This window comes from Pocillopora damicornis, chromosome 7, assembly GCF_964200805.1.
Source record: "Pocillopora damicornis chromosome 7, jaPocDami1.2, whole genome shotgun sequence".
NCBI lineage: Eukaryota > Metazoa > Cnidaria > Anthozoa > Scleractinia > Pocilloporidae > Pocillopora > Pocillopora damicornis.
The window spans coordinates 16,183,348-16,200,130 of record NC_142676.1 but is presented as its reverse complement, the minus strand read 5'-3'; the positions used below and the strand labels follow the sequence as shown (position 1 = coordinate 16,200,130).

The following is a 16,783-nucleotide window of genomic DNA, read 5'->3' as shown; positions in this document are numbered from 1 at the left end:
CCGTGTCTCAAGCAAAATCGACCGGACCGCTCTTACAGAGACACTCTCTTAAGTGCTGACAAGGAGAATTAGTTTAATAATCAAGAGCTATTATAGTTGGTGATCATTTCCTTTGTTCTCGGGTCTTTATTGTGTTATTAAGATGTTATATGGAGATAGTAGTTGCTAGTAATTGTCAGGGGTCGATTCCGGTGGTGTTAAGCGGTCGCTAATAATGTAATAGACATTTGTAACCAATTCCAGAGTTAGTCCACAGATGTTGAGGAATAAAATTTTACTTATCGCGCTTTATTTGTAATCACTCTGTGAACTTTCGCATGAGTTTATCTGAAATTTCAAGTGGTTTTCCAATAAACTGCCCCAACAAAATAATCTTGTGTCTAAGAAATTTTCTTTTGTCCTAATACACCTGAGAAAAAAAAGTGTAGCCAAGATCGAAGTAAAACTAAAAGAAATACCTAACAAATCAAGCTAAGGTAGACAAGGAAACATTGTTTCCCATTCTCTATCATTTAATTCCCCTGGGAATTTTTACGGGGAATCTTTTACTATTAGCAATTCTACCATACATGTATTATAGGTTCAAGGCATGAGAAATAGATAAAAGAGTAAGTCCAACTTCTAACCACGTTTTGTGCGCGTGCTGTTTGTCTAGAGTAAGATTCTTGAAATATCTGTCAGTAGATTCATTACCATCGATAACCCAATACCTTTGTTTAACAGTTTCGTTATGAGAAGAAAAAGAAAAATGTTAGACTGGGCCCCAACAATCTCCTACCAAAGTTTCTCCTGATTAACAAGAGGAGTGTAATGAAAAACATTATTCGCGCGATTAAAACTCCTAAATTCAACCGACAAAATAAAGAATAAACGCCCCTTAACTTTTAATTGCCAACGTACTGTTTGTGTTTTACCAATACCCGGGTTAGGACATTGAGTTGAAGCAAAATTCGCGAGAAAGGAAGTTGGATTATATCATTCTAGACGCATTGTTGTAACGTAGTCGATGAGTTTGGAGTGATTTTAGTGATTTTGATTTGGCAGTAGTTTTAATTAAGATTTGAATTCAAACACTAAAGCGTCTTTTGGTTTTCGCTATGGCGTTGAGTTTCCTTAATGTATCCTTCTTTTCTAACTTCCATTAATGAACGTGCTCAGTTTGTCTGATGACCTCGCGTTGGACCTCCTCTGAGGTCTTGTTTTTGTTTTAGCAGTCACCGACTGATTGCTTAATCGGAAGTTTTAGATACTTTGTTGTTTATTTGTCACATTTTTGTGGTGTTTAGGTTATTGTTCTGACCACGACGTTTTTAAAATCTTTCAAGATCACTTGGCCAGCATGCCAACTCATGCCTACACATAGTCAGTAGATACACGTGTTCAATAGCGTTCACATTCAATCGATCAAAGTTAGAGAGAAATATTCGACTGCCGTTACTCAGAGCGAGCAAGATTTAATCAGAGTCAGAGTGGTTGAAAAGAAGCGAGAGAAGTGAATTTGCTGCTTGCAGAATTGATTCAGAGAAGAGAGAGAAATTACAGAAGACTGAAAAAGTCTGGTCGCGAGTCATTGGTTTCCTTCGCTAAGCTTGGTACGTTCTGAAGCTAATTTCAACCTAGACACGCGCTAACAGTATAACAAGACAACTAGGTTCTCTTTTCATAAATAAGGTGTCATCTTAATTTTGTCTTTAATGGTCAGGTAAAGATATTTCCAAAATTACGACTAAAGGGCTTCAAAAGAAATGATTCTTCCTCCTGTAGATTTCTCATCCAGTTCAGCCAGCATACGTGCCAGTCGTTCCATTGCGTCTCATACGCATGGGAAACTTTCAGTTTGGAGTAATTGTTACTCTTTTTCAACGGGACTCCACGAAACTGTGTCAATTTGAAAATTCCCTTCCTCTTAAGTTCAGTCAATCTCCGTCACAAATTCCCCACGCCTGAAATTTCCATTTGCTACAAACCTAAAATTTCTTGGACTGGGTTAGTATGAACCATGCCTATATATGTTAATCACGAATAAAATGAAGTAATTCATCTCAAAAAAGCAAGTCTAGATATCTCATAATGTATCAAGGATTATCAAATATACATCAGAATGTATGACTGGGCAGTTAGGACAGAAGGGTACATGTAGCAAAGCTGGCTGAGGTCCTACAGTATTTTACGAATGGTTGATACGTAACGGCTATCCATATCATTAATTGTACAATTGTTTTAAGTCGCGAAAAAATATTTTTGAAACACATATTGTGTTAAATACTCAATATGGTGGTAAGCGCAGTAGATTTAAAAGATAAGAAATTGGGCATCGTCTGTATACGTACACGACAGTACTAGATACGAGCATGAATTTGAACGAACATTGTTGATGAAAGCTGAAAGGAAAGAAAGACAGAATATTTCCACAAGATGCGTGGAAATTTAATATTGCAAGGACATGGAACTGATCAAAATTTTCAGTTCGTTTTGCATTTATTCATCACGCTCTTTTTTTAGAGTAGGGTCAAGGGCGAATAGAATATTCGCTGTGAGACATTTACTGTTTAGGAAGGAAAGAGATAATTACAGCTAGGATTAGCAAGTAAGAATCAATCACCCGTATTTTAGATGAGTGTGTAGAGCGTGGATTCTTAACAAGATAACGCAATTAACTCACCGATTGAATGTGGCCGGCTTCTATTCTTATTTATATCCCCTTGATAATAAACCTTCACCTTGTACGACGATAATCCATAAATCCGTTTGGGATGTAAATAACAGCCACGTTGTTGAAGCTTTTAACTAGAAAATTTTAAGGAGTTGACGGAGAAGGATGGTTCTTTCTCTATCGCCAAAATATTTTGTGATGGAGTTCGTACTCAACTAGTTCAAGGCACTTAGGAGCTCGCGTTTGCTTAATTGAAACCTATTTCGAGACTAATTAACTTCCATTTAATTCGATTTATAGACTAGGTTTGAAAAGTCTAAACAAAATTCCTTTAATATATTTTCCTTGAAAACGGTGGAAAATTGGTCTTAAATATTATAATAGCAAGTCGGAACGCGAACGTTAAATTTATGTAACTGCGAAATATACTGTGTCTAAATTTCTCCTATTGTGTTTGATGTCACTCTATTGATAGGCAAATTGACGACCTGTCAGAACGTTCGATATAATTAATCCTCACAGCATGTTCTTTACTCGATGAAATTGACTCCTTGCAACATTTCAATTACAAGAATTCAAGACCATTCCCTCCCTCGACTAGACCTCAACGTTTCCAACACACATCCTATGAATTCCCATCTCTGAGAATTTCCCTGTACAAGAAATACGCGTATACCTAGGAAATTTCTATTCTGGAATGCATCTCATTTGTCCTAACTGTCGAACAAGTGGTTTTTCTGATGGGAAGGTAAACAACCGGAAATATATATATATATTTTTTTATGACGACTTGATCCAACTCATCTTTTTCCAAGATCATGGTTTATGCCCGCGATAGCATTGGCATAAAGTGATGACCTTAAATGTGTTTTATGAAAACTGTGCCAAAAAGAAGTTTAGACCGATTTTCTACGATCATTAAGAACAGGATAATGATTAATCGAATCATTATGTTCACGTCCTTTGTCCTTTAATCATGGCCAGAAGACAGATATCAAAGTTGTTTTGACGGAAAAAGGAAATACGAGAAGGTTATCGTTTGCTTTTGTGTTTATTATGTACAAAGTAGACTACAACGGGTAACGTTTCAGTGACCTTGAGAGCACCTGAGTAAATGTTATTTTTTAAATGAAGATGAAATAAGCCAATTAAGCCTCTTAATTCCAAAGAGTTGAACAATAAAATAAAAAATTGACTGATTCTTGAAAACTTCAAAAAATATCAATAATAGTTTTCCTAAAACTGTTAATTCCGCCGTTATTTGGCACATTCTATCTCATGCTAAGCTGCGCATTTCTCGATCATTACTTTTGAGGATAATAAACCATTAAGAGAGGAGAATGAGAACAGTATGTGTATGTGTATGTACAAGTCTATTACTAAGGAAATAGTACTACATATAACGTGGCAGCTTGTCATTCTCTTCACATCTATTTCTCTTTTCGGGTGCCTACATCTTACTGACTGTCGATTTCGCACCACTAAAGGAAAGGTTAAGAATAACACGCCTGTAGTAACGACTTTGGAGAGGTTCATGTCTTCCTCAACCGGTAGCGTTTTCCTTGGGCGACGATCGAACTCGCCTATTGCGTCTAATTGTAAAATAGAACTTCAAGAAAACCATCCTACCGAAGCAGAAGATAAGCTCTTCCTCACCAAAAAGGAAACTGGAGCGACCATTGACGGTCAAGAGCAACTGAATAGTGTTTCAAACGGGAATATGAGTAATGGTGGTAGTTTGCTGCAAACTGCTGACGAGAAGAGCGATGCCAGCCAAGGTCAGAGATTGTATCGTGCGGCCCTGTTGGTTATATGTTTTGTCTCAGCACTTTCTCTTGGGCTTACCTTGCTGATGTTGTTTGGTGTGTTTCACGCTGGTTCACCACGATGTACCTGCTCTGGAGAAACAGGTATTTGCAGATTTACAAGATGTTTTATTCTAAATTTTAATTCATATCTTCAAATTGATCGTGAGTTAGATACGCTTCTATTTTGGATTTGCGAAAGCGAGTCTCAGCCTGTAGAAAACCACACAATGATGGCCTGGTAAGGTAGAAAAACATATAAGTTGGCAGAAGCACAAAATCCAAATAAGATCGAGGTTGACTAAGTATGAACAAGCCCGTGACGCACTACAGATGATTAACTCATCAAATTCACGCCCAAATCGTGAAGAAGCCTCTTTTATTATCATAATTATCATTATCATTATTATTATTTTTTTTTTTTCTGAGAGACCTTCGAGTCATAGGCATTGATAAGAACGGACAGGAAAGGATCTCTACACACCTCACTGATAATTACGTTCAAAGACATGTTTTTTTTTTTTTTTTTTTTTTTTTTTAATCTTTATAATGGCACGCCAACACACTTCTAGTGCATCAAAACGCCATTAAACAACAATGGTTTAATATGCACCGCATTCCTAGGTGTGACACCTATATACATAAAAATGCATGTCAGCACACGTCGCGAGAATCGTGAATACCTTGGTTGACAGCGATATTCTCTTTATTTACAAAAATCATCCCCCCCCTTCCCGGGCTTTGAAATGTGTAGGATGAATAGGATTTTTCCTTTTATTTATTTGTTTTGGTTTGTTTTTCTTGCTTTTCTTGGATTCAGTTTAAGTCTCGAAAATAAATTCCCGATGTTATTGACAGCATGTAAAAGTCATTAACGTATAAGATGGTCAGGAAAGTCTCACCAATTTGATTTAAGATCATCCCTCTCCCTGTGGGTTCGTTCTTCAGCTCTGGTTAATCATAATAGCGAAATTACATTCACTATTAACCGTTCAGACTGAAAAATTTAACCTTCTGCAAAAAAATTTATCTTTTTGTGGATTATCTACAGTTTTTCCTTGAGACCAAACACAGGACGAAATCACATGTTTCCGTATTTCTGAAACGTGGCGGAAACATGCAACTCCATGTTTCCGTTATGTTTAACATGCACAAAAAGTGGTCCGGTTCCGTTGTATACGCAGCAACGGAAACGCGAGAAAACGTCACGAAACCGGTAACGGAAACACAGTTTATCCGTCGTGTTTCCAGAACGGTTTAACATGTTTCTGCCACGTTTCCGTTTACGGATTCTTGCAATTTTGTCCTGTGAAAAGACCCCAAGGACTTATTCCCTGGGTTTATTAAAGAATTTTTCTGTTGCGCTACTTTCTAAATGACAAATTGACCGCATTGTTTCATCGTTTTATAACTATTGAGAATCGAAAGATGTGAAAAATGTTCAAACACCGCAAAAGAGCATTAGGGGAGTAAGCGGTAAACATAATCCGTAAAAGCCGAAAATATTGAATACCCTAAATTTTTCGCGGTAATCAAATTTAAAAAAACAATGAGGCCTATTTTTGCATAGTACTTATTTTCAAAAAAATCCTTGGATCTTAAAATGATTAGGAACATCCAAGTTTTAATTTCTATATCCTAATGAATGAGTTGCCAGTAATCGATCCTAGTGTTTGCACAAAGATATCTGCGATCGCCACGATGCAACCATTGTGTCGAGATCCAAAAAACCATTTTGGAGAAAAGGCATCGCTGTTTCCCGCTGCTTCATCATAAATCGATTCAGGTGATGTAAATTCGAGGGAAGCGTTAGTTTATTTATTGAATAATCATGATATGTGATAAAAGCTACTGATAAATTTTCCCAACGCATGAATGCGTATTTTGAAACTTGCATCGCATAATGGTCTCGAAGTTTAGAAAAATTAGCTATAATTCGCCAGGAAATAAATCCAGAAAACCCTTTGAGTTTTATTTCATGTATTGGGTTTACTTTTGGCTTTTTTCTTGGCTTGGTAATTCCAAAAGAGCTACATCAAGGCAGCTCGAGATAGAAATGCAGGTAATTTAGTGTTAACAACTGGGTTAAAAACGTAAATTAGCCACCGTAAAGGGTAAAAAAGCTGACGTTTGGAGCGTTAGCCCTTCGTCAGAGCGATTAGAGGAATTGTGGGTTGTGTGTGGGTTTATATGCAGAAAGTGGAGCTACGCCATTGGTGGGAATATGGTGACGAGAAAACAGGAATAAATTAAGATTTTAGATATATGAAAATTCATATACTTGCACTGCGGTGGAGAAATGAAATTTAGAGATCCTCGCAGCTAAGAACACTACTGAAACGAGTAGTTGTAAATAGGACCTGATAGGACCTCCGGTATCGCAGAGGTCATGGGTTCAAATCCCGTACGGGCCTGAATTTTTTTCAGGTCCTATTTACAACTACTCGTTTCAGTAGTGTTCTTAGCTGCGAGGATCTCTAAATTTCAGGAATAAATTAATTGAATGAAAAGCGCTCGTTGATTCCGTGGGGATTAAGGGTGCCGATTTGGAATATAAATTTTTGTTCTAGTGTTTTACGACTTTCCGAACTACCTAAATGTAAGGAAAGGCCGCAAACTGCCATATGATGTTTAGAATGATTAGGAAGATTTAAGTGTCTAGCGACTGGTTTGGATGCGTCCTTGTCATTTCTTTCCACATCGCGAAAGTGTTCTCGGAATCGGTCACCCTGTCGTCTGAATAAAGGGGTAAGTTTCTAAAGAAACTGTGGTGCTGCGTCGGTGGGAGAGTATAGCAGGTAATTTAGTGTTACCAACTGGGTTGAAAACGTAAATTAGCCACCGTAAAGGGTAAAAAAGCTGACGTTTCGAGCGTTAGCCCTTCGTCAGAGCGATTAGGAATTCTCTACGTTATGAATGAAAGGACAAGTTTTGCATCGTGAGCGAGCGCGTTTAAAAGTTCCAGATTGGTCATTGGTTTGAAATGAACTCCTGACTAAAAAGTTGCTTATGTTTTTGTCCCATACCACAAAAAAACCGACGAATTTTCAGTTAAGCAAGACGTTGAAAAGTTCCTTTGCCGCGTTCAATTGAAAGCCTTTTTTCATGACAAAGAGGATGATTTTAACACCTCGAACAAAGATACTTTCGAAACACTCCAGATTCGAAAGTCTTCATGGACTCCCCAAGAGGGCCGGTTCTCATCTTTAGATTTTTTCCTCAAAAAATGTCGAACAAACAAATATCAACAAACTTAAATTCAATCGTTACACCAAATTTTCCAATCTTTCTTCGGAAGAGTGGTCGGCACTAAAAAGTCTAAAAAAAAAGGCAAAGACATTGTCATTAAGGCGGCCGACAAAGGCGGTGCAGTTGTTCTTTGGCGGGCCGACCTCTACCAAAAGGAAGCTTGGCGGCAACTTTCTGACACCTCCTTTTATCCTAAAGTCGACAAAGATCTCACTTTAATTAACCAAAACATTGTCAATAATACGATTAACGATCTTATAGCTAAACAAGAATTGCCGGCCACTTCTTAAAAATCTCATCTCCACTCCTAGAACTTCGTGTATTTACTTTTTACCTAAAATCCACAAACCTAACAACCCAGGTCGACCCATCGTTTCTGCCTGCAGCTGTACCACCGAACTTATTTCCAGCTATTTAGACAAAATTATTGGCACCTATCGTCAAAACTTTACCGTCTTACATTAAGGACAGCCAACACGCACTTGAAATTTTTCGTGACTTTAGTTTCCTCGACCAAAACAAACTTATTTTCACCATGGATATAACATCTCTTTACACTGTCATTCCCAATGACGAAGGTCTCCGGGCCCTCAAACATTTTTTCAATCAACGCACTTTTAAGGAACCTAGCTCTTTGACACTACTCCGTCTGGCCGAACTAGTACTCACACTCAATGGTATTTCTGACGATTGAGTCTGCGAATAAGGCAGAAATAAATATTTTGTCGGCACGAGATACGACAAGGCCCGGGCCTTAGGCCCGAGCATCATGGGTAATGATGCAGCGGTATATAAGGGGGAGTATAGCACGTGGCGTCCATCTAGGCCTCAGAACCAACCGTCCACCTCTGACTGTTGACAAATTTATTTTAGTTTGAAACTTATTTTCTTTAACTGTGAAGCCTCGTAGGACGGGCTGCCAACTGCTCTGAGTGTGGGCCATGGTTCCTACCCAGATTTCCTGTCATATTTTTTTCCCCAAAGGGGTTTTTTCTGGCCTCCGTATAACCGTAGTAATGTCCTTGTAAGCGGTTGCCCACCTCTGTTAATCCCGACTTGGTGAAGTGTGCATGTTAGTAATGTATACCTATTTTGAATGTGTAAGGAATTGACTTTATATCAGGATTGTATATGGTATATCAGTTGCGAATGTATGTATGCACGCCTCGGGCTATATGTGCCTCGGGTTGGTTCTCGGCAGGCTTCCCTAAATAAACTTATTTGGTGTACACTACTGTGTTTTTTGTTGTGTAGTGGAGACTAAATATTGCTTTTCATTCGGTGGTAACTACTACAAACAAACTAATGGCGTGGCCATGGGTACTAAAATGGGACCCAGCTACGCCAATCTTTTTGTAGGTTTTATCGAACATCAATTTTTTAGCCAATACCCCGGCCCAAAACCTGAACTCTACGGCCGCTACATTGACGATTGCATCGGCGCTACCTCCTCTACCAAAGAGGAGCTCACTCAATTTATAACCGCCGTCAATTCCTCTCATCCAGCTCTTAAATATACCTGGGAAATTTGTAACTGTAATTTTGCAAATTTGTATGTACTAGTGTTTACTACCAACCTACAGATTCACATAGTTACTTGTTGTATTCGTCTTCACATCCATCACACGTCAAGAACTCCATACCTTTTTCACAGTTTCTCAGACTTTGTCGTTTATGTAGTGACGACTCTGATTTTTACGAAAAATCAGAGGCAATGTGCCAGTTTTTCGATAAACGTGGCTATCCTGTTTCTGTCTTTCAAGCGGGCTACCACCGTGCCCAACAAATCGATCGACAGGCAGCTCTATAAACGGCCGAGAAGGAAAACACTGACCGCATTCCATTTACTCTTACATTTCACCCTCACAACCACGCAGTTAAATCTAAAAATTTTAAATTATTCCAAAACGATTCAGAGACTGGCACTATCTTTTCGCAACCCCCACTTATTTCATTCAAACGTGACAAAAACATAGGCAACTTTTTAGTCAGGAGTTCATTTCAAACCAATGACCAATCTGGAACTTTTGAATGCGCTCGCTCACGATGCAAAACTTGTCCTTTCATTCATAACTTAGAGAAAATATCGGGACCCGAAAGATCCATTAAGATCATTGACCACTTTACGTGTTCCTCCGCCAATGTTATTTACTGCATAACTTGCACTTATTAAAATAAGTTATACATCGCCGAAACAAGAAGACGACTGGGTGACCGATTCCGAGAACACTTTCGCGATGTGGAAAGAAATGACAAGGACGCATCCAAACCAGTCGCTAGACACTTAAATCTTCCTAATCATTCTAAACAGCGTATGGCAGTTTGCGGCCTTTCCTTACATCTAGGTAGTTCGGAAAGTCGTAAAACACTAGAACAAAAATTTATATTCCACCCTTAATCCCCACGGAATCAACGAGCGCTTTTTATTCAACTAATTTATTCCTGTTTTCTCGTCACCATATTCCCACCAATGGCGTAGCTCCACTTTCTGCATATAAACCCACACACAACCCACAATTCCTCTAATCGCTCTGACGAAGGGCTAACGCTCCAAACGTCAGCTTTTTTACCCTTTACGGTGGCTAATTTACGTTTTCAACCCAGTTGTTAACAATAAATTACCTGCTATACTCTCCCACCGACGCAGAACCACAGTTTCTTTAGAAACTTACCCCTTTATTCATTCGAGATAGAAATGGTTTGCTTGAACATAATATTATCATATCACGTAAAGTGATTTAACACTTAAGTTGCTTATTTGTTGTAATCGACGAGAATGAATCAACGTTGAAAATCATTTGTTAATTGAACCGTTTCTTCTGCGACAATGAATATGTACAAATGCACTACTGGAAATATGTCCACAGTTTCTGCCCAAGCTCCCGTGATCTTACTGTTCCTGACAAGATCCTCCAAGGAGTCCCAGGAGAAGAGTGGCAGTTCAAATATCTTTATATGTATTTGAACTGCCATGAAATGCATTAAATATATGTTTCTTATGGTGTATTTTATTCCTCCGAAGAGCAACGGCTCGGTATACGTAAAAACAATTCCATTTCCGCCGATAAGGACTTCTCTCCTTTGAGGAGGTATATTTTCAGACGCCGTAATTTGTTAATTAAAAATATAGACAAGTACCACATAAATCCAACCGAAAAGACTCAATTATCATTATTATTATCACTATTTAAATCTTCAGCCATCATGTATTTATGCATCCACTCATTTATTAATGTTTTCTTTCATCTATTCATGAAGAAATATCAGAACTCAAGAAGAATCAACAAGAGCTGAAAAGGAACCTCTCGGCTTTGAGGAAACCTTCGGTAGGTCAAAATTCTTCGTTATTAATTAGGGAAGAAAATTCAACGATGGAATTCTCATTACGGGATACATCCACTACTGCTGAAAACTGAAAAAACCTCAAGTAGTGGGGATTTAGATTTTCTATAATAATACAGCCCACCATATGATATCAACCAAGATTGTTATCATGCCATTTCAGTTTGGGTTGAGTTTCGTGGGCTCTAAGATAAATTGTTCAAGAAAGCTACCCAGTAAATTTACCGTTGAAAAATGTGTCCCTTTTTTCCGCTAGTGTTCATTCAATTTTTTTTTTCGGTTTTTTGAAGGGTAGAGGGTGCACAAAATTTCTTTGCTCGACTCTTGTTTAATTACTCGCATTTCATCTTTTCATTTTCGTTTCATCTCTTTCCGTCTTTATATTTTATATCGAAAACGAATACTTCTCTTTAAACTTTAGTCAGGAACCTATTTCTATTCGTTTTTATGTCAGGTTTCAAAGAGGATTCTGGAGAATAACTTTGCTGAGGTGAGTTTTTCCTTCAGTGTTTGTTTATAGTTTTTTTTCGTTTTTTTTTTCTTTAAGTAAAGGGGGTTAGGGGCAGTGTTATTAGAAAAGAAACTATCTGTATGCTCGGTATTCGAATAACAAAACAATTAAAAAGTTTGTATTGTTCAAATTTGATTCTACTTTTTCATTACAGATTAAAAAGGAGTTGCTGAATGTTAAAAACAAAGTAAGTTTACTCTTATTATCCTTGGCAATTCAACAAATATAGTTTTGAATTATCTTCCTTGGTATTCGTTAGTTGATTTCCTTATTCAGTTGTAGATTATTTTTTGATAATATTCATTGATCTTGGAGCCCTTATTTGCACCAATTCTTACACATTTAGTAGATTTAGTCATTCTTATATGTATTAATAACTTTTTGTATTCCCTGTATTAAATTTTCCCTTTCTCGTGTGAAAGATTACACATCGAAGCAAATCCATTTCTCGAATTTCTTACATTTCTTGTAGTACGTGTACACGCCAAATTAAACTCACTTGTGTTCATCGGCATCGCTTCTCGGCCTTTTGGCTAGATCAGCCAACAAGTAAGTGCTTTTCATTGATGTAAAGAGACCCAAATAGTGCAATATTTTTATGACACAATCAAATATTGTTATCTTATTACGACACAGTCTCTTTACGTAAACTTTTTTATTCATTATTGTGACAGGTTTCAAAAGGTTTAGAGAATCTGGAGAATAACTTTACCAAGGTTAGTTTTTCCTTCAGTGTCTTCAATATAGTCTTATAGTAAAGAAAGAAAGATTGCACATCAAAAAAGATCCATTTCTTGAATTTCTGACATTTCTCGTAGGACGTGTACACGCCAAATTAAACTCACTTGGATCAAATAGTTTAATCGCATTAAGACACGGTCTCTTTATGTAAACCTTTTTAATTGTTTGTCTGACAGGTTTCAAAAGATTTAGAGAATCTGGAGAATAACTTTACGGAGGTCAGTTTTTCTTTCAGTGTTTTCGTTATAGTCTTATGGTAAAGAAAGAAAGATTACACATCAAAAAGATCCATTTCTTGAATTTCTTATATTTCTTGTAGGACGTGTGCCAAATTAATCTCACTTGAATCAAATAGTGCAATCTTATTACGACACAATCAAATATATAGTGTTATCTTATTACGACACAGTCTCTTTATGTTAACCTTTTTACTCATTATTGTGACAGGTTTCAAAAGGTTTAAGGAATCTGGAGGAAAACGTCACAAAGGCAAGTTTTTTTTTTCTGTATATTCATCTCCTTGTATATCTCTGTTTCTTATAGATGTGGATGGCGATATCAGAATGCAACTATTCGCGTGTTTAGTTAATCATTACAGCTGTTTGGTTTAATGACAGTTCTTATCTCTTTGGCAGGTGGAAAAGAAACTGGAAAATGTGACAGTAAGTTAAATTCTGAACATACATACATGACAGTTCAGAATTGCACAAGCCTTCCGCCACCCTACCTCGCAAGTGCTCCTCAATATCAGTGAAATCATCACTTCCTCCTCGGAAAATTTCCTTTCTTGGCCAAAAAATTATCGTTCTTCATTTCAAAACAGGAAATCTTGTTTTTCGTAGATCACATGCCCACTGGGATTCAATAGCACTAAGGGTGATATTGGACCTGCCGGACCTGCTGGACCTGCCGGACCTCCAGGATATAATGGTACTCAGGGCCCTCGTGGACCATCCGGTTACAATGGCACCCAGGGACTACCTGGACCTGGAGCCAGTTCCTGTGTTTACAAGATTGCATCTAGCCCGGGTATGACACCAGGTTCGGCCGCTAGGGAAGAAGTGGAAATAAAGGAACCAAACGTAAGTTTAGAGATGAACTCTATATTGGGTACAGAAGAAAGAATAAATCATTTTGGTTTGAATTTTATTATGAACGGTACTGTTAGAAGTTTCTTTAAAATTCATGAAAAGAACTAAAGAATCCTTCAAACTTTCAAAGATTGAACTTAAGAAAATAACATGGAGAAAATTTTCTAAATTTTCTCCAATGTTACAGTATAATTTATATATACTTAACTTTCAGAAATACAACTATTTTATCAAACAACACGTACTGATCATGAGTTAATTCCTAGGCAGAAGCGATTCCGAAGAGCAACGCTAACAATAATCATCGTCTAAAAACGATCTTAAGCGCACTGCAGACTATACTTCAGCTTACCTTTGACACACAAACTCGCCGTGACTAGACTGACTCGGCTTTCTAGAAAATGATGTTCTACAGTCACTTCTTGCACCGACAAATTCAATAATATTTAATTGCCATTTCTCTATTTGACAATTTCGAAATCGTTTCAGCGTTTAGTTTCGCAAGGCAAAAAATTAGAATGCCACCTCTTTGGCGAACTTTTGCCGTCGGCTTTCTCACAACATAAATAATGCTATATGTACTTTAGCCTATTCGCATAAGGAAATGTTTTAGCCTTTCACATTCGAACTCTTGACGCCATTTATAATTATCAATAATATCATCATTGTAGTCATTATCATTAACCTTTTTTTTTTTGGCAGAATACTACTTTCATTGGTGTAAACTGTGATACAAATGACGCAAAATTTGTTCAATTATCAAGTACCAACTCAGGTGACGATAGAACCTACAAGTGCTTTTGCGAAGGTAGCCTTTCAATAGGAGTAAGAAAGATGCATTGCTACATGCACTACTGGGAGTGTCAGTCCTAAATAGGAAAACGTTAAGCCAATCTTTGTAACAGAGCCCTTTTTAAAGACAATAATAATGTTATACCAGAAACGGGATGAAGAGCAATTTAGATAGTTTAACATGAGTGCTGCAATTTAACAACTGCCCTGACTATATCATATTTTTTGTCGTTAGTAGGTTACTTGTTTTCAAATGTGTCCAGTAACAGAAAAAGGCAAATAATGATTTCATCAAATCATATTGTTATGAATATCGATGGCTTATTTCAGGCTTAGCCTTTTGGCATCAGGGAAGGTAACAGAGTTAGAAGTGCAGTCACCTTCTTTTATTAAATTAAAGTTTATCGATGAACTTTTCTTAAGCTTTATTGGAAACTGACATTTTACGAGACGAGCCGATGAATTTTCCACGAACAGTAAAAATAATTTAATTTTGCCGGAATGTGTTTTTGCGACCTCAACCACTTAGCCGCGATTTTTATATACTCCCGCCAGTCCTCCTCTCTAGGGTGATACCAATAGGGTGTGTGTTCTGTCTATCTGTAACTGAGAGAAATAGATTTCGTACTGAAATGAAGAAATAATATTTTAATTGTTATATGACAGGATCAAACCGGGAAGAAATAGATGAAGGTAACTTTTACCTCTAAATTTGGCTAGTTCCATTTGCCGCAAATAAAAATCTCGCAACATGGGTGAGCAGATTCAGTGCTTTCCGTGTTCTGGTACCTTTGCCTTACGGTTTCATTATGAGTTGAAGAAAACCGTTCAAAATTGGGCCACAACAGTCATCTACCAAAGCGTGTTTTGATGAAAACAAACAGCGAAATGCATACTTCACCGGAAAGCTGTCGGGGCACAGTGATTTACCGGATAGGGTTTTGGAATGGTTTTCCCAGTCTTCTGCCCGATACCGTAGGTATCAAACGAAAACAATATTTCAGCGAATGGCTAGTATTCGTGGCACATTACCTATTGGATTGCTAGCCCATGTCGCCTTCATACCGAACACATATCTAATTTTCAGGGGTGCAGTTCGATTGACCAAGCCATTCGTTGAGGAGGATTATCTCTTAAGAAGTTGGAAGAATGTTGGACCAGAAGCGAGACGAAGAGCAATTTGCTGTTTTACATAAGTATTACCAATTGCCCGCCATATCATATTTTGTGTTGTTGGTGCGTTACTTTTTTCGAATTTGCCAAGTGATTGTGAGGGACATATTATGCTTGTCGAATTCATGTATGTTGCGAATATTGGCAAAACGATAATCAAAGCTGCATTGCTAAATATACTACAGGGAGTGTTAGTCCTAAAAGGTAAGCGTAAAACTATTCGCTTAACATCATTCTTTGTATCGAAGATGACGGGGTTGTTAAATCAGCAGCCACGGGAAAACAGATTTTCAACTGACCTGTATATTACACTGTTTTACAAATGGGCCGTATTATTATAAACGCTGAACAGACGTTTACGTATGCATAACTATTGATTTTTTTAAATGTGCACAATTGTTGTAATACGCAAATCTATGGACTTAATCATTTTTGCAATAGATAATTATAGCCAATTTTAGCGCTAGATCATAGGCGTTTAGGACATTAACATGGTTGAAATCATTATCCCGTCAGCCGCAATTTTATACATTCGACCTAGTCCTTCTGAACAGCACTCTAACTTCGTAAACATTAGTTAGTATTATTTGGCTGTAATTCAGGTACAGAAATCATGTATCAACAGAAAAATTAAGTGTTTTTTGTTTTTTGCTTTTTTTTATGTTTTTATGTATAACAGGTTTAACGCGAGTAAAGAAAGAAGATCAATCAATCAGTCCTGGCCATAGAAGTTTGTCTATACCATGACGTCAAGAAACATAGTGTTAAGGCCAGATTCCTTAAAATTCACGCTAGTGCCAAATAAATTAAATCCCGCATTTTTGTCTCGGACATATGGCTCTTGGGACCCAGTTCAATTGATATAGCACAGAAAGAGCCTTAGCGTCAATAGCAGTTTGAATGGCCTCGGTTGAAATGTGTGGGAGAAATCACAATTTAATGTCGAGCTGCGATGACTAATTTGGGTTAAGGATACACATGCTATTTGTATCACGTGTATTTAAGATATGTACGACTCTTTTCGGATAAAAGAAAATAATTACGGTAAGCCTCGATAAATGTGCTTCACATTAATCAAAACAGAAGTCAAGTGCATGGCCATTATTAGCTCATTCATTATGAAAGCAACGAATTAGGTATTATGGTGAAGCAGATGTTGACGGAAGTTGTCGACCGTGGACGGAAGTTGTAATCCGTAGACGGAAGTTGCATTGTAAACCGTGAACGGAAGTAGTCTCGCATGCTGCCCCTCCCCAAATCACACATATGTGTCTTATTTTTATAGGGAAAAGCGAAGCGTTACTTTCGTGACTGGCCATTAGTTTACTTCTTTGGTGATTTTATCTCTCATCTATTTGGTGACTACACAAATATTCATATGTGAAAATCAGGCTATATGAAGGCTTGAAATTCTAGAAAGAACGAT

The 16,783-nt window shown here is 37.5% G+C and overlaps 1 protein-coding gene across 12 annotated transcripts in view; it reads left to right on the top strand.

The window, feature by feature from the left end:
• The window catches only part of LOC149042827 (uncharacterized), a 42,602-nt gene extending 27,165 nt beyond the window's left edge, over window positions 1-15,437 (top strand). For 6 of the 12 annotated variants that reach the window (XM_089212010.1, XM_089212007.1, XM_089212013.1 and 3 more), the window contains 6 exons: window positions 12,235-12,276; window positions 12,478-12,519; window positions 12,749-12,790; window positions 12,937-12,963; window positions 13,144-13,383; window positions 14,095-14,838. In XM_089212010.1, the coding sequence (XP_089068136.1) occupies window positions 12,235-12,276; window positions 12,478-12,519; window positions 12,749-12,790; window positions 12,937-12,963; window positions 13,144-13,383; window positions 14,095-14,265 (564 nt within the window). In that variant the 3' untranslated portion in view covers window positions 14,266-14,838. Of the gene's footprint in view, window positions 1-12,234; window positions 12,277-12,477; window positions 12,520-12,748; window positions 12,791-12,936; window positions 12,964-13,143; window positions 13,384-14,094; window positions 14,839-15,271 lie in introns of those variants that run through there. The other 6 variants (XM_089212018.1, XM_089212019.1, XM_089212016.1 and 3 more) reach the window with 2 other exon arrangements.
• The last annotated feature ends 1,346 nt before the right edge of the window (window positions 15,438-16,783 follow it).